The 18,594-nt window shown below is 40.0% G+C and overlaps 1 protein-coding gene across 1 annotated transcript in view; it reads left to right on the forward strand.

Moving 5' to 3' along the window:
• The window catches only part of PTCD2 (pentatricopeptide repeat domain 2), a 399,909-nt gene that overhangs the window by 206,509 nt on the left and 174,806 nt on the right, over positions 1-18,594 (forward strand). Inside the window, exon 6 of the mRNA XM_044063933.1 lies at positions 14,566-14,657. Within this exon, the coding sequence (XP_043919868.1) occupies positions 14,566-14,657 (92 nt within the window). The remainder of the gene's footprint in view (positions 1-14,565; positions 14,658-18,594) is intronic.

Raw genomic sequence — 18,594 nt, forward strand, 5'->3', positions numbered from 1 at the left:
ATGGAAAACCTATCCACCAGGGGATCAGACCTCTCTCCACCAGGGCTGCATCTACCTCGACAGCCTTTCTCAGAGGCGTCCCTACCAGGGACATCCTAGAAGCTGCTAACTGGAGTTCTGTACATAGTTTCACCAAGCATTATCATTTGCCAATTTTCTCTAAATCCAGAGCTGGTTTTGCCACTGCAGTCTTGCAGGGCCTTATAGCTGGTCCTTATGCTATCTAAATTCCTCCTCCCAACCATAGCTTTGGGAATCTACCCAAATGTAATGACTGTAACAGTGAAACACGAAGAACATAGTACAGTTGTGTACACTTACCATAAATATAGATGTTCGAGTGTTCACTGTTGCAGTCCTGGTTACCCTCCCTCAAGCCCCCTAACTTCATTTGGCTATACCTCTGCTTTCCTTTACTATGCTTAAAAGCCTTTTTGGTGTATTTGCTTTTTTGTTGGAGGTATATCTTTGTACTTTTATATTTAATTTCTCCCCATTGGGGGGCACCTGACATCTGGGGCAAGAAAAACTGATGTAATGGCGTCGGCTGCATGCTTTATACCCCTGACGACCTGACGTTATGGAAGAAGGGACAGCAACCGATGCAGGACCCAAGACTTTGTTAATCAGGCCGACTGAGGCCTACCTGCAAGCAGATAACCCAAATGTAATAACTGCAACAGTGAATACACTCGAACATTTACATTTTTGGTAAGTGTACACAACTGTGCTTTATAAATCCACCACCTTAACTGCTTACCTACAGATGTTCAGACATACTGGTTCTATTCGGGATCGGACCCAGGACCTTCTGAATGTAAAGCAAAAAGTATAACAACTGCAGTACAGATCATGTTTATATCTTGAGTACTGTATGTGGTTCTAAAGACCATATAACGAAAAGTATATCAGGCTGCTGGTAGGAATTGAAAGGAAGACCACCAGACAAATCCATGGAGAAGGAATATGACCACAGGCTGAAGAAGCTAGTGCTAGTGCTAAGAGACAGGGAGACATGATACTGGTGCACAAGATCATGTCAAGGAGATGAGAAAGGGTTATTGTGAACGGGAAGAGTAGACTGGGAAGGAAGGGACACAGGTAGCAATATTTAGGGACCAGCTACTCCCAAAACCTCAAAAGTAGAGAGAGAGGATTGTAGACCTATGGATTGAACTACTGGTATGGATGGCAGAGGTGACACCCAGAGAGGCATTCAAAAGTGCATGCAACACATGAAATAAATATGAGGTGGGGATGTTGAAGTGGAATGGAAGGCACTTAAATGGCAGTACACTAGTGTGGGCTCACCTGAAACAGAACCTCAGCGTGGAATCCCTAAACCTTTTTTTCAGTAAATTACTCCACTCCTGAAGGTCCCGCTCTACCTCCTGAACTTACGGACTACCTCCTGCAAAACCTCAGTCGGCTTACCTGGACTTCTCTACACACTAGCCGGGCTCACCTGAAACAGAACCTCAGCGTGGAATCCCTAAACCTTTTTTTCAGGAAATTACTCCATTCCTGAAGGTCCCGCTCTACCTCCTGAACTTACGGGACTACCTCCTGCAAAAGCTCAGTCGGCTTACCTGGACTTCTCTACACACTAGTCTGGGCTCACCTGAAACAGAACCTCAGTGTGGAATCCCTAAACCTTTTTTTCAGGAAATTACTCCACTCCTGAAGGTCCTGCTCTACCTCCTGAACTTATGGACTACCTCCTGCAAAAGCTCAGTCGGCTTACCTGGACTTCTCTACACACTAGTCTGGGCTCACCTGAAACAGAACCTCAGCGTGGAATCCCTAAACCTTTTTTCAGTAAATTACTCCACTCCTGAAGGTCCCGCTCTACCTCCTGAACTTATGGACTACCTCCTGCAAAAGCTCAGTCTGCTTACCTGGACTTCTCTGCACACTAGTCTGGGCTCACCTGAAACAGAACCTCGGCGTGGAATCCCTAAACCTTTTTTTCAGTAAATTACTCCACTCCTGAAGGTCCCGCTCTACCTCCTGAACTTACGGACTACCTCCTGCAAAAGCTCAGTCGGCTTACCTGGACTTCTCTACACACTAGTCTGGGCTCACCTGAAACAGAACCTCAGTGTGGAATCCCTAAACATTTTTTTCAGTAAATTACTCCACTCCTGAAGGTCCCGCTCTACCCCCTGAACTTACGGACTAACTCCTGCAAAAGCTCAGTCAGCTTACCTGGACTTCTCTACACACTAGTCTGGGCTCACCTGAAACAGAACCTCAGCGTGGAATCCCTAAACCTTTTTTTCAGTAAATGTATGTAGCCTTATACCTAATCTCAAATAGCTAAACTTCCATATTATTTGTTAACCAGTCTCTCAGTGTGTGTGTGACTCAGCAGCCTACCGCAGACCACAACAACTCCCCTCTCACTGGTACTCTGTGACCTCTGGCCTCCTATCCTTTTTCTGTACCCCTTTGAAGGCTCTCCCTTTTTTCTCTGTTTACTGCTTATTTTTACTTTACCTTAGAGTCTTTGCTCTATCATACTCCCCATCCTTCTCTGCCTGCCATTTCTCCTTTCTCCACTAGGTGGAATCATCTTTCTGCCTTTCTGCCTGCTCCTACTCTATAATTCTTTTATTTCCAACTTTACCTCTAAATACTTCAAAGCCAAACCTCCCCTAACTTTACTGCACTTTCCCTACCTAATATTTTTCCTCGAGTGTTGCTCAAACTCTGCTAATTTCCACCCAGTCTTACTGTACTTCTACCTACTTACCTCTGCTCCAACCTGCAGTGGCTGATACTTTTTCAGCTGAACTCTTCTGCCTGTTGCTCTATCCCGCTCCGCTCGCCCTGCTGGCTCACTCCGCTAGCCTACCCTGCCCCCAATTTCCACCCGCCCCAGTAGTCCTACATTTATTGCCATCCCATACTCCCTCCCCCTTACATCACGCAATCCCCTCACAAGACTACTCCTCCCATTTTCCCTAGAACCACCTCCCCCTCCACCAACCATACCCCAGTTAGCAATACTCCTCCCCACCCACCAATTCCTAACTAACTCTTTCTAACTTACAAACTTCTTTTCTCCTCTAATCAAATAACTTTCTAAGATGCTCTCTTTTCACACTATATTCCCTGCCCCCACACTACTCCTGCTCCTCATTCTTCTCCCTCTGTACCATACCACCTCTTATACCAACCTTTACCTAATCTCTCCACATCAACCTCCACCTCCCTACCCTACAAATTATTTCCACAATATCTCTGCCTCTTTAACCCCCTTTCACCCCACCTTTCTCTCATTAAAACTCTACCAAATCCCCACCAAATACTACAAACCTAAACCAACCCCCTACCATCCATTCCTAACCAAACACTCAACATACAAACTTATTCACCTTCTCTCTTACCTTTCCTTAGTAGGCGACATTCATCCCAATCCTGGACCAAACATTTCTCAAACAAGTAACCTTACCTCCAACAACAAAGCAAATTGTAAATACCTCAAATTCCTCACTATCAACGCCCAAAGCTTAACTAATAAAATTACCCTCTTTCATGCCAGGCTTAACCACAATTCACCCGACATAGTAGCCATCTGTGAAACTTGGTTAAAACCACACATAACTGACACAGAATTCCTTCCCCCAGGATTTCAATCTCTCTGATCTGACCGCCTAAACAAAGGAGGTGGTGCAGCTCTAATCTACTCCAATCACTTATACATCACTCCCTTCCCAAATCCTATCCCTTCCTTTAATAACGCTGAAATAGTTACTGGCATTCTAAAATTAAATGATCACAAAAGTATCTGCATCATCTCCCTTTACATTCCCCCTGGTAACAACACCAGCACCTTGGAAGACATCATCTCTTGGACCTCCTCAAACATTAATTACGAAACCTACATAATGGGAGATGTAAATATTGACTGGCAAAAAATCATAAATCATAATCCCACCATATCAATCAATCTCTTCAACTTTACACAACTTATTAACTCTACCACCAGGCCCAACAAAACCAACCTCACCGGCTCCATCCTAGACTGGATCCTGGTGTCTCACCTAACAGAACTACTACATCTGGTGTCACTCCCGACCCATTAGGAGACCACCTCCCTGCCTTCACCCATAGAACTACTTCCTCTTCACCATTCTCGCACAAAGTCTTGCATACTCGAAATTTATCTAACTTTAACCCCTCCACCTTCTCTAACTCCCTCAAAATCACCAAGTGGAACCCACTAAAAACACTACCCCTAGACGAAGCCGTTGATTTCTTCAACTCCAAATTCCTTACGATCCTAAACTCCCTAGCTCCAATACGAACTAAAAGAGTTAAAGCCAAGACTGTCCCTTGGCTAACTAAAGAAACCAAGAAAATCATGCAACAAAGAGATAAATCTTGGAAAAGCTATCTCCATCATAAACAACCTTCATTCTTACTTAAATACAAACAACTACGAAACCTAGCCAAAAAACAAGTTATAATAGATAAAAAGTCCTACTACAACCATCTACAAATAAATCATGCAAAAAACCCCAAACAATTCTGGAACTCCATTAACTCTCTCCTTAAGCCTGGTACAACTAACAACCCCTGCCCTGATGCTAGCAAATCTGACCAAGAAATTGCCAAACTATTTAATACCTTCTTCACCTCTACTATTGCCGAGCTAACCAAAACCTTCCCCAACAACATCCTCCCACCCCCCTCTGCCCAAGTTTCCTCCACCTCACCTCTCTCAACTCCTATCTTTGAACTTAAACCTGTGTCCACCTACCTTATAAAAAATTTTCTCTCCAAACTCAAACCCTGCACCAACACCCCTGACAACATCCTCTCCTCCTTCTTAAAAATTGCCTCCGAAAGTATTGCTCTCCCCATCAGCATCCTGATAAATAGATAACTACTCGAGTCCTATGTACCCAAACTATGGCGCTCTGCTTTCATTCTTCCACTCCATAAAGGTGGCAAAAACTATAACTTCTCCAACTTCCGCCCCATAGCCATCCTCTCACCCATCTCAAAAATTCTTGAAAAATGCATTCACCTGCAGCTCATGCCATTCCTAACCAATCACCAACTGCTCTCTCCTACCCAGTACGGCTTCCGCCCTGGACATACCAACACAGCCCTTTTCTCCTTCCTACACTCTGTCAATTCAGCTTGAGACTCTGGTAACTTAGTTTCATCAGTTCTATTAGACTTATCTAAAGCTTTCGTTACCATCTCCCACTCCCATCTTCTAAACCATCTATCTAACCTCAACATCTCCCCAAAAACTCTAACCTGGTTTTTCAGCTACCTCTCAGACAGGTCCCAAGCCGTGAAATGGGGCCAAGCCTCCTCCAGCTTCATTCCCACCCCCACAGGAGTTCCCCAAGGATCCATACTTGACTCTCTGCTATTCAACATCTTTGTTAACGATTTCCACAAAGCTATTCCCAATACCAAAATTGTCCAATCATGAGCGACTCAACTTTGATCTGCTATGCCTCTAACCTTACAGAACTCAAGACTCTAACTCAAACCGCCTTCTCAACCACTGAAAAATGGATGCACCAAAACCACCTCTCACTAAATGCTAACAAAACTAAGATTCTTCTATTCACTCACTCTAAATCCACCCCCACTGAAAAAACTCATTTCAAATTACTAGCCTTAACAACTCCATCATTGACATCGTTCCCTCTGCCAAACTACTAGGGGTCACCATTGATGAACACTTAAAATTCAATATCCACATCCAACTTAACATCAAGAAAACCCACATAAAACTCTGCCTCCTATACAGAAACAATCAATTCCTCTCCCCCTCTACTAGACATACCTTGGCCACTACCTATCTCCGCCCATCTCTTCTATATGGTGCTCCTCTGTTTACAAATCTATCTTTCACCCTAACCACCAAACTGGAAGTATGCTACAATAAAATCTCCAAATTTGCCACCAAGGCAAATTCCCTCTCCCATCACTACATCTCCCTTCAAACTTTAAATTGGTTTGAACTCCCTAATCAACTAGACTACCTCCAAATTGTCTTAGCCCACAAACTAATATTTCAACCTAGCAGCTGCCCCGCACTATCAAATATTCTTCAACCTTATACCCCCCCCAGACCCCTCAGATCTTCTCACCAAAACCTTATATCCATCCACAAACCAAAGCACCCAGCTGGTCAGCTTCTAATCTCCTTTACCCTAGCTAAAAAATGGAATGCCCTGCCCTCTACTCTGAGGACCTGTGACAACCTACACTGCTTCAAAACTCAACTCCACTACCACCTACACACTCAAAGAAAATGTAACTACTCTTCATTCTATACCTCCCAAGCTCCCCTCCTCCTTCTCTCCTGGCTAAACTTTTTACCGCTCTAATTTGCCTCTTAGTCATACATTGTTAATGAAACTAACATCCCCTCTTCTAACCTTATGTTCTATGCCTGTCATCCTCCTGGACAATTCTTCTTAACATCTTAGTTGCTTAATTTTAAATGAATTCATACTGTATACCAACTGTTTTGTGGAATTCCCACCTATTTTGATTGTAATAATTGTTCTTTGTATTTTACTAGTATTTTCATTATGTGATTTAACATTGTATTGTGGAGCTTTTCTCCCCGGGCCTCCACTGAAAACGGGCTCTCGAGCCCAGTGGACCTCCCCGGTCACCAAACTGAAATAAAATAAAATAAAAAAAATAAAATATAAATAAATAATTTTCTCCTTCTGCCATCAAGCAAATGCAAGGTAATCTCAATAAAAATATGCATTTCAAAGCACATTGTGAATAACAGACTTCTCTGGGTAAAATTTAATGAGGCATATTTTTGGTAGAAACTGAGAAAACAGCATTAACCATCAATCATTTTAGTATTATAACTGCTGCTTGGTTGTACTCCTTGTGATTTGTACTACTTTTTGTATCCTAAAAAAAAAATCTGCAGCTTAAATTTCTAGGTAGAAAAACTAAATAAACCAATAATGACTTAATTACAGAACTATCCTGTACTTTTCTTGTGACTGTCAACTATTCTCCACAATTCTAACACTGTATCAATTTGCATGAAGAGCTGTTAATATGGCAGGCCAAGGTATGTAGGCCTCAGGAAACATGAAACACATTGCTGTTACATATGCTGAACTCCTGTGTCAAATGATTTGTTTCCTATAGTACTACTCACTCATAAAGCTGTGTTATCTCATTCCAAGAATCTGACACTGTCCTCTTTTCTTTGAAGGCTAACGCTGGTCTAACACCAGAATAGGGGCTACATTTGGAAGTGTGATGATTCATATATAGAAAGTTTTGCATATGGCTTCTTCATTTCATCTCACCCTAAACATGTCAGTACACTTGTCAGTTGCTCTGTAGAGGTCACTTGGATTACTTTTTTGGCATTTCTTCAGGAGCTGTTCCTCAGGAAGAGATTTTCATGAGCAGCTTATGTCTTCTTTTTCTAAATCTGTTTGCAGGTATGTTTGTAGATAGACAGATTACCCCCATGGCTATTATCTCTCTCTAATTTTGCTGAATGTCCCTGATTTTTGCGTTATATTTTTGATCTGTACCTCCTAAAAGTTTTATTTTTCTGGCAGTTTAAGAACTGCATTCACTAAATAATGACACATTTGAGTTTTTGACTTCATATCCTTTAGAAAATTCATGCTGCTGCAAAGCCTGTTTTTCCTGTCAGCTTTCTAACTACTTAACAGCAATAAGTAAAATCTGTCCCTATTTTGAGCCTTTTTCACCCATTTTTCCCCCCAATTCTTGAGCTAAGATTTTCAAGTGTGTGATCACCACTGAAGAATTACGTACTCTGTTCATTCCATCTGAGGCTTAATTTTTTATATATATATATATATATATATATGTTTGTGAGATTGTTTATAAGGTTACTACAGTTGTTACATTAAGGAGATTGACATTTTCTTCACATATGAAAAAGATTAAAACACATATGTAATACTTGCAAGAACTCTTTAAAAAGGAAGTCCTTCCCAGAAAGATTAAAATTGATGGACAAAAAGCAAAACTCTGAGAAGAAGCAGTATCTGAGGAACTGAAAAAAGAAAATGCAAGGCTTCCTTGAGTTCCTTATTAAAAGGAGCAGGTCCATCAATGGCTCCCACAACTGGAGTTGAAGAGCCAGTTAGTAAGCTGTACAAGAGTAATTCCTCTACATTCGTACAAGTAACTTAGAAAATGCTGAGTTTTATGGGTTTCAGTCTCCCCAGAAAATTTCTGAACATGTGATTGTGGTGATACCTAAATGTATCCATTTGTCTCTAGTGATGAGAGACAATGTCAGTATCATGAACACCAATACACTCGTTTTCAGAGTGTGGTTTCCCCAAGTGTTTAAACAGTTTGGTAATGAATACTTTGTGCTGTCGTTAGGTGGCATCACTTTCCCAGCAGCCCATGGAGGCATCTGCTGCAAAGAACCTGAAGGAACATTTGCCTGTACCTTCATTGGTGGAGTATGGTAGAAGAAAGAGACAGGTCTACCTTATCTTTGAAGAAGCGAAGGACTAGTTCTATTTCAGGCACATAAACTTGCCCATGGATTCTGATTCAGGCCGTAATGATGCATGGTCTTAAGGCTCTCCCCTGAAGATACAGCCTTTGTGGAAACTGTATGTAGTAGAGTATTTTAGATGGTCTACTGGTGACCTTTCCTCCCCCCAAAAAGAAGGCATTTAGAAACAGTGTGAATGAAACAGAGAAAGTCATTAGCTGCCTCTTTGTTTTGCATCTTTAGGTATGTGTTTGTGACTAATTCTAAGCTTCCTGATGCTCAGGCTGTAGTAGCTGTGATATGGATATCATCTTAGAGTGACCCAGCAGCATCTTTCAAGTATGAGCAATAACAAAAAAAAAAAAAAAAAAAGACTCTTCCTGGCTTCTCTTTATTTTGATAAGGAATAGAGTTGTAGACCAGTATGGAAGGAGGGCATTTTTCAAGGGTAATAATCATAGTAGCCATGAACTGTTTAGTATGTATGGTTCCATGCTAGAGATTTCTTTTGAATTGGCTGCTAGAAAATGTCAAGTCAGTGCTAGAAGGGGAACTGTAAAATGAGCTTAACTTTCAGACAATGTAGGTATGTGCATGTTAAAACATGCTTTGTCTTAGACATCTAATGCTAGTGTGGTACTGTGGAGGTATATTTGGTTGAGGACAGAGTCCTAGGGTGAAGATATGAAAGCCCAGCTGCTGGGTGAACCTGTTATCACAAACATTTTTAAGAAGCAAATGAGATGTTGCGATCTATAGATAGGAGCATTAGAGTTGCAGTTAAACCACTGTTTCATTGATAAAGGAAGGAGGCGGTATAACAGAAAACATTAAGAGGAAGGATAAACTGCATCTTCTTCAAACTGGCATTATACAGGTCCATGTGGTAGCATCAGAAAAGACCCTGATGACCACACTCTTAATCCGTCTTTAACATCTTTATACCTATATCACTGGAAGGCTGTTTCAATAGAAAATTTCAGTAGACTGTCTGCTCTTCCAATTTTTCCTCCTCTGGTACTGATATCATTAGAGCTAATGGAACAGCCTTTAAATGAAAGAGCAGTACAGTGAATTCCAGATCTTCAGAAAGTACAGGCTTCTATTTCTGAACTTCTTGGTTCCAGAGAAGTACTGATCTAGGAGATCTATAGTAGGGCCTTCTAGTCTAAGCATATTCATTTTAGAATGTGTTCGGAATGGTAACCATGAAAACTGCACTGTGCCCTTTGAAGATGATGATTGCATTATGATAGTCACAGTCCTAGATGATACATGCTTTCACATCCCCATAACAGCTCATCATAGGAAGCATTTGAGATTCCAGGTGTGTTGTTTCTACTTTGTTTGCCACTGTCCCATTTGGAATATTTGAAGCCACAGCAATTTACAAGATATTTAACCTGGGTCTTTGCACACCTGGGGAAACACCACAACAGTTCCCATATTTGGATGGCAATCTTATAGCTCAGACGCAGGAACATTTGCAACAACATTTGATTTGAGAATTAATAGTAATACATTTCTGTTCCTTGCAAAGGGCAGCAAACTGCAACATATGTATGCATTCCAATTCCTTAACTGACAGTAACTTTTCTAGATACGTTTACAAAACTCCGTTCATGTGGAAGTTTGCATAGTTAAGACGAGATTCAGTTAATCAAAACTTTCAAGCAGAAAATTTCTTTGCCAGAAGTAAGAGTACAGCACCTCAGGGCACACATCATCCTTTGTTCTGATTTCTTTGCAATACTGTATATGAAAAAACTGCAGCTGGTATTAAAGACTAGTTTCTGAAATCGGGCATTGGACTTTGCAGAGATGGTAATGTCAGTACTAAATGTGATAAATATGGAATTCCTGTGATGGCAGAATCCTCGGTACCTGGCAATGCTAATGATAATTCTGTTTTCATCTGCAATGTCTCAATGTTATTTCACAACAACAACAGGGGTGTACCTACGACTAGAAAATGTCACCAATGTGCATATTGTTCCTATATTAATGTGAATAAGGACAATGGAGTTTTGAACATTACTAATCATTGGGACACAGTAAAATGTTTAAATTGTAGAGCAGAAAAAAATATTTATCTTGCTACTTGTTGCACATGCAGTGCATTTGATATAGGCAAGACTAAGAATAGTTTGAAACAACGAATATATCAGCATGTATATAGCATAAGAAAGGGGGACAATAGAAGTGCATTGGCAAGGCATGCTGCGTGTTGTCAAAACTTTAACAAGTTTGTTTTTTTGATACTTGAACAAATTACAACAATTCCTTTTTCAGGAGACTGGGAGAAATTTTTATTGCACAGGGAAATGTTGTGGCAGATTAGGTTAGATGCAACAAACCCACCAGGGTTAAATGAACACATTTCAATTTCAAGTGAGTTGAAAAAACGTTCACTTACATTTTAAAGTACATGAAGCATCTATTATATTCAGTACTATGGCTGTAACATCTAGTTACTATTGCTTTATTTCTGGTTGCTATGTTTAATTGGTTGATTGGTTTTATTGAAGGTTTCAAATGGGTGTGTCTTTGTATTGTATTTAAAAGTTTTTACTTCACTATTTGTCTTGGTTCTGAGGATGTCTTAATGTAGATGAAAGCGCTTAACCAAGTGGATTTGTTACTTTCAAGATTTTTAGTTTAAAACTGTGTTTTAGCCTTCTGACTGACTTTGTCATCTTTATTATTGGAACTGTTTCGCAGCCTGGATACTTGTAGATTTATTTTGGTTACTGTATTTGTGTGTTTTTTGCCGGTGCTGGTTTAATGGGTCTATGTGAGACTAGTGGTGTCATGCAAGTATTTCCCTTCTCCTCTTGACTGTCTGATGCAGTCTTGAGTTGAGAGAGTTTAGCCTCCAATTTGGCTGTATGCATCTCTTGTATGTATTGCTGTTTGGTGGTAGGTTGTCTGTGTACATGAGGCAGTTGTAACATTGCCTCAAAATGCCCAGATTCACCAGTTGGACTGGAGAGTACACCTGAAACTGCCCTTTGGCCACGCCTGGATAGGTACAGTGAACTGTTTGATTGAATGGCTGGTAAGGTCGAATAGAGAGCCTTGTCCTTCTGTACAGTATAGGGAGGTCTAGTGCTAGGGTTTATAAGTGCTGTCTATGAGTTTTGAGCAAGTGTTGGGCTAAGAAATGAATGGCTTGAGTGCTTAAGTTGAAAGTTTGTCTAGTTCCAAGGGAAAAATTGAAGAGGAGACTTTGTGGAGCCGGGAATAGTTATACCCTAGCTAACCGGCACACAACACCGGGCAAATGCGTTTTTTATAGCAGGGAAATGAAGGAGATAGAAATTAGCCCACAATGGCCAATAAGCTACTCATTTCTGGGCTGAAACCACTCCTCCAGGGACAGATAGGCTGCTCAAAGCTCCCCTCTCTCATAGGTGAACAGAGAAACTTCCTTCTATCCAGGTAAAGTATGGGCAAACACAGAGATTTGTAACACAGCCCTGAATGCAGCACTAACATGAAAACTGGACTATACTAGCTTAGAAAGGTGGGAAACAAGTATTTTTTTTTTCAGAAAATAAAGCAGATAGACTCAAAAAAACACTTTAAATGCACAGAAAAGGATACTTATTGTTATATATCTCAGATCAGAGTTGTAGTCAATGCCCCTAGTAGTAATGTAGGAAGAAACACAAATACAGTAAAAGCAGATGAATAAAGTGCAATTTATATACATATATATATATATATATATATATATATATATATATATATATATATAAAACAATAGAAAACGAACAAACTGATTTAAACAAGTTACCCAGTTAACCAGAAAAAGCTCAAAATTGAGCCCTGTTACAGCAGTTTTCAATCAGACAAGTGTGCAGGGGAACCTTCTCCAAAAAAAGATGGGCTGGATCAGTGCTTCAAGTTATACAAACAAAGCTAGATTCAGCAGGCCTGAATCTGGTCTATGCTACAGCAACAAGGCACACCAATTTCAGAAAGAAACAGTTCAAATAAGCAGGCACAATAAGCCTGTGACCAGAAATTCCCAGCTCAGAAGGGCATAATCCAGCCTCTCCTCCCACAAGAGTGCAGACCACAAACCTTATTAATGTAGAATAACTGGCCTGAGGCCCAAGTGCTTAAAACACAACTAATACACTTTTAGAATAGCAGACACTGAGCCTTCAGTCAGCAATTCCCAGCTTAGAACAATGTAAGCTACCTGCCCTGCCACAACAGTGCGGACCACAAACCTTCTTAATGTAAAACAACCGGTATGAAGCCCAAGTGCTTAAACCAAAAGACTTAGAACAGTTACAGTTTAATCAGGCTACTACCAAGCAGTAATAAATGCAGCAGAATAAATAAAATTGAGTAATTGTAAGAAGAGGCAAAAGTAAAATAAAGTAGGAGGAAACACAAATACAGTAAAAACAGATGAATAAAGTGCAACATTTTTTTTGTTTAGTTAAGTGCAAGGAGAGAGGAAGGAATAACCTAAGTGGCTTGGCCTTCTCAAATCTTCTCTCTGTATTAAGTAGAGTAAACACTAGACTCAGAATATAATCTCACTGTACTCTGTTAAGTGAGCAAATGAGTTGGACTCAGGAGGAGTGTTCAAATACAGACTTACAGGAGGAGCGGGCAATTCCAGAGCCACCAACACTAACACCAAGACGAACAGGGAAAGTGGGTGGGGAACTAAATGCAGAGAGCCAACACACAGCACACTATATATTCAGTGAAACACACAGTTAGGTAACAGAAAAAATGAAATACAGTACTTTTAAAACTGCAAGTTTGTACTTAATTTCAGCTTCTAATACAGGTGATTGTAACCAACCAGGTCTCTCAAAAGTTGAGCATAAAATGAATTCTCAAACTTTGTGGCTAGCACTTAAAGTACAGAGGAAGCCCTCTTATAGCAGAGAGAACACAGCTCACTATAGTCAGTGAAACACACAATTAGATAACATAAAAAATTAAATACAGCACTTTTAAAACTGCAAGTTTGTAATTAACTTCAGCTTCTAATGCAGGTGATTGTAGCCAACCAAGTCTCTCAGAAGTTGAACATGAAAGTTCAATGAAGGCTTTCACTGAGCTGTTACGTTATATTTGAGCGTAACTGTGATTCAAAAAGAGGACTTCAGATGTAGTCCCCTCCCCCTGCATAATTACTCAATCACATAAGCATGCTGCTAAGCTGAAAGGTGCTCATCAAGCCCATGCTGTTGCTCAGTGACTCCTTGCTTCCAGCAGAGTTATATTCAGCTAATATTCTGGTGCAGCACTCTCTAAGCAAATGGCTTTCTAATTGAATTTAAAGCATGGAAATCATGCTGTGATTTGTTGCAACTACAAGGCAGTTGCAGCAACAGATTTATGTGGTTGAAGTCTGTAGCATATGCACATTATTTGAATGGTATGTTGAACATTTCTGCATGCTGTACAAACTGCAGGACCGCCTCTACCTTGTGGTCCAGAGTTGCAGAACTTAAGACTGTGTTTAGTATAAACAGCTTCTGTAGCTTGTAATGCTAACTGCGGAGTGATTTTTTTTATTAACTAAAAATGGCCATTAAAGGCTGAGCTTAATTACAACAAACCCTTGCATTTAAATGTAGGGGTTTTGGACATAGGCTGCATGTCGTCGAGACAGCTGAAGACAACAAAGTGAGAACTTGATGTCTTTCTGTGAAGGAAGAAAGGATCATTAGAATTGTATAGCAGTATGTTCTTGGAAGGAGAATCAGTTGGCATTAAATGTATATGAATGATTATGCTGATGGCAAGTTTCTCATTTGTTTCTTTTATTTGCAGAAACTGATGCAAGCATAAAACTGCAGAAAGAATAAAGGTGCCTGTGTGTGTGCGTGTCTGTGTGTGTGCGTGTCTGTGTGTCTGTGTGTGTCTGTGTGTGTGTGTGTTTGTGTGTGTGTGTGTCTGCGTGTCTGTGTGTCTGCGTGTCTGTGTCTGTTTGCATGTGTGTGTGTCTGCTTGTACGAACTTGTACATGAAGAGTGTTTTTTAAGCAGGCATGTTGAAAAATTTGTGTTTTTCAGGTGCTTTAGAGATATTTTTGGAAATGAAAAATCAAGGAGTGAAACTGAGCAAGGATACCTATATTCTAGTGACTGCTGTATGTTATAAGTTGGTAAGTATTTATTTGTATCTACAATTCCATTGCTCTGAATAACTGTTGCAAATGTATTTTATATTGTAAAGATTTGTGAACATTTTAATTTTTAAACTTTATATAGTATCAGCCCTAGATTTTGCCCAGAATAGTGAACACTGAAATTTTAATGTTCCTGTTATTTAGTGTTGCATGCTTGAAACTAACTGCCAGAAGCTACTTGAGATACACTCAGGTGTCCCCTTCCACAGGACCTCCATCACCTGAGGCAGATGGTGGGCCAGCAGGAAATGGGCAGGTCTGATGGTGGAGATAGCATCTTATTGCATAAAGAAATGCATGTTTCAGAAATGCCCTGTCCTATTGTTTGCCTTCATTTGCATCTGCCATCACCTTTATTTTAGTAATGTTAACTCATTTCAGTGCCATTAATGCCATCATTTGCATGTTATGCATGCTGAGGTATTTCTGCTTGCAGCAGTCATGCTTGGTGAGTCTTTGAATGGACCCTAACTAATGTTTGGCCACTTATCATGCAAAATTGGCCTATAACGACAGTCAGGATTTTTCTGAATCCCCGGGAATGTGTGGTTTACTGGGTTGCATACTTGTAATACATGAAGATCATAAGGCTGTGTGGGTTTTGGGTTCTGTTTATTAACAGGATGAAGAATTTATGCTCCAGTGCTAACACTGCAGTGCAACGTAAGAGTGATGTGGCATTCTGTGGTATGGACTTTAGAATGCAAAATCAGGCTGTCATAGCTCTTGGTGGTAGTGCAGATCCTATAGCAGCTGATGAAAAGAAAGTGGGTCCCCAGGTCTCCTGGCTAGTTTTCTTCTGGTTACCATAGTATCCTGGGCTGAGCCTGAATTGGTCAAAATTGATCTGTGTACTACCCCAGTAAACTGTATACAGATATACGTGTGTGTGTGTGTGTGTGTGTGTGTGTGTGTGTGTGTGTGTGTGTGTATATAATATGAAAGTAAATTTCTTTTTCCCCCAAACATCTTTATTAAATTTACACATGTAACAAAGGCAATCTTATATTTATATAAATGAAAAACATACAAAATGATATCACTTTAGTTGCAAACAGTTTGCATCACAGACACCATTGAAACAAATGTAGTTGTAAACATTATTTATCACTTATAAACCATCCAGTCATTGTCAGCTAGGCATTATATGGCTCATTCAAATCCTGCCTCTTAAACCTCGTTCCTGCTCTGCGTATTTTGTTGCCACAATTCCCATTTTTTTCCTATGTAGTTTGCTACTTCCCTTTTCTAAAGATACCAATTCCAGTTGCTTTATCTCTGTTACTATATTCAATACTTCTAATAAAGTTGGTCTGGTCTTGATCCATTTTCTAGTAATTGCTTTTTGGCAGCCACCATAATTAGACTCGGCAAGACTTTACTATATCTAGGCAATTCATATTCTGTAGCATAACTCAAAAAAAAAATCATCTCCCCAGTCAGTCCAATCTACTCACCCAGAAGCTCCGACAGAGCGGTCTGCAGGGAATCTTAAAAGTCTGCCAGCTCATTACACTCACAAAAAATATGTTCCCAGCTACCTCTTTCTTGCCCATCACACCTCCAACATTTGCTGTCCACCTGAGGAAAAATTCTTTGGGATCTACTTGGGGTATAAAAACACCCATATAAACACTTCCAGGCAAAGATCCTAAATCTTCTAGATTTTGTTGCATATTTGGGAGGTACACATATATCCCCTATTGTCTCTTTGTGAATTGCTTATCCAGTCTGTCTTACCAATCCTTTCTAAGCTCCTCTGATTCTTATAATTATCATGCAATATTCTGTATGCTTTACTAATTATTCCTTTGTTAATGTCAGCTTCTGTTCTAGATTCTATTAAAAATTCTACCAGTGCTGGTCTTTCATTTAGGAACCCCCTATTTCTTTCTCTTTGCCTGTACTCAGATATCAATCCTTGATAGGGAAGGCAATCTCTAACCTGCAGTCCAAATAAATTCTTGGCCTCTTCCCATTCTATTACCTTACACTTTCTAGTTATTTGCGCCCAATACCTTGGTTCCTTTGCCAGTTTTCTCCAATAAATTCCAGCCTCCTCTTGCCTGTTATCTGTATCCCTGACCATAGTCAGCCCTATCAGTAAAATCTCTTTTCTCCAGTCTCGTGCTGGTTTGGGTCTTAGAATATTCCCTGCTATTTTATGAATATAATACTCTGTATGATTTTGGTTGTTCTCCTTAAATGTCTGCATTCAAAATCCCAATCTCTCCTTATTTCTTGAGCTTCCTCCCCGTGGCAACATCATTCCTTTCCACTTTGAATTATAGTTTTCTGCTTGTGCTATGTGTAAGAGCCTTGACTGTGTTGGTCTAAAATACCCCCTCAAATTAGGTAATCCTAGTCTGCCTTGTTCTATTGGTAGAATCAGCTTATCCCATTTGACCCTTGCTGTCTTCCCTTCCCAGATAAAATCCTTCATCTCTTTTTTAATTGATATCCACAACTTCAGAAATTTCCAGTTTCTCACTTTTTGTATTATCTTCTGTTTAGTCTTTTCCCACATATCCTTAGCTGCCACCACAGAGTCATTTCTAATCCATACTCTTAAATACTTCATTTTATCATGTCCCCATAAAAATGGATATTGTTGGACCAGTTCGTGTATGGGTACATAATTTACAACTATTGCCTTTGTTTTAACTTCATTAATTTTGTATCCTGAGAAGATTTGAAACTGTCTTAAAATGTTCCATGACACTGTAATGTCCCTTTCTGGTTTTGTCATGTATAAAATATCATCTGCAAATAGAGCCAGCTTTTCCTGACTACCATACCAATTACGTCCTTGAATTTCTGAGTCCCTTATTTTCTTTGCCAATGGTTTATTGTAGCAATAACCCACGCCTCGGTGTGAGTAATGCCGGATTTACCCACGGATGGTGTGGCTTGGTCATGAGGGCAAAGCCCAAGTGGCCAAACAAAGCCAACCGTGGGTAAATCCAGCATTACCCACACCCAGAAGTGGGTTATTGCTATTATACAATGACATTATTTAAGAAATAAAATAATTACATTGCTTAAATAATGGCATTGTATAATGCCTCCTTGCTGCCCTTCTGCAGCTGTCTGGGTATTCTGTGGCAGTTCTGATGTACTGCGCATGCGTATGCCTACGCAGTACATCAGAGCTCTGGGTAAAAGCAATGGAGAAAGCAAGATCTCCGTTGCTTTTTACAGCCTGTCTCGCTATGTTAAATGGGTTGAACCTAGCGAGACAGCTTTAAAAAAAGCAACGGAGAATCTCTGTTGCTTTTTTTAAAGCTGTCTCGCTAGGTTAAACCCATTTAACATAGCGAGATGGTTTTGAAAAAAGCAACGGAGAAAGCAAGATCTCCGTTGCTTTTTAAAGTGTCTCGCTATGTTAAATGGGTTTAACCTAGCGAGACAGCTTTAAAAAAAGCAACGGAGATGCTCCGTTGCTTTTTTTAAAAGCTGTCTCGCTATGTTAAACTCGTTTAACATGGTGAGACAGGTTATTCAACAACGGAGATCTTGCGTTCTCCGTTGCTGTAAAAGTTATACTAATGGAAAAAGTCCGGGCGACCGGACCTTTTTCCATTACTATAACTCTGATTAACAACGTGCACACTAACCAATCAGCGTGCATGTTTTGGAATGTTAATGGGGGGGTCGTTGTATAATTTTCTTTATTACTTTGCTTTAATTTACAAATGTTATGCTTTATGAACAGTTGCACTTTTTCCATGCAGTTGCATTTTAATGCGTTTTCCATCTGAGTTTTTTTTTCCTACCATGATGATGTGAAATTTGAGTTTAAACTGAACTTGTGTTTATTTTTACTGCAGTCTGTTCTTGTCATGTGTAACCTATGGGTCACAAAAACAGAAGTCCTGTTGTATATTTGTCCTATTATTCTTAACTATCTTAA

This window comes from Protopterus annectens, chromosome 2.part2, assembly GCF_019279795.1.
Source record: "Protopterus annectens isolate FY-2018-M chromosome 2.part2, PAN1.0, whole genome shotgun sequence".
In the NCBI taxonomy this organism is placed as follows: Eukaryota; Metazoa; Chordata; order Ceratodontiformes; family Protopteridae; genus Protopterus; species Protopterus annectens.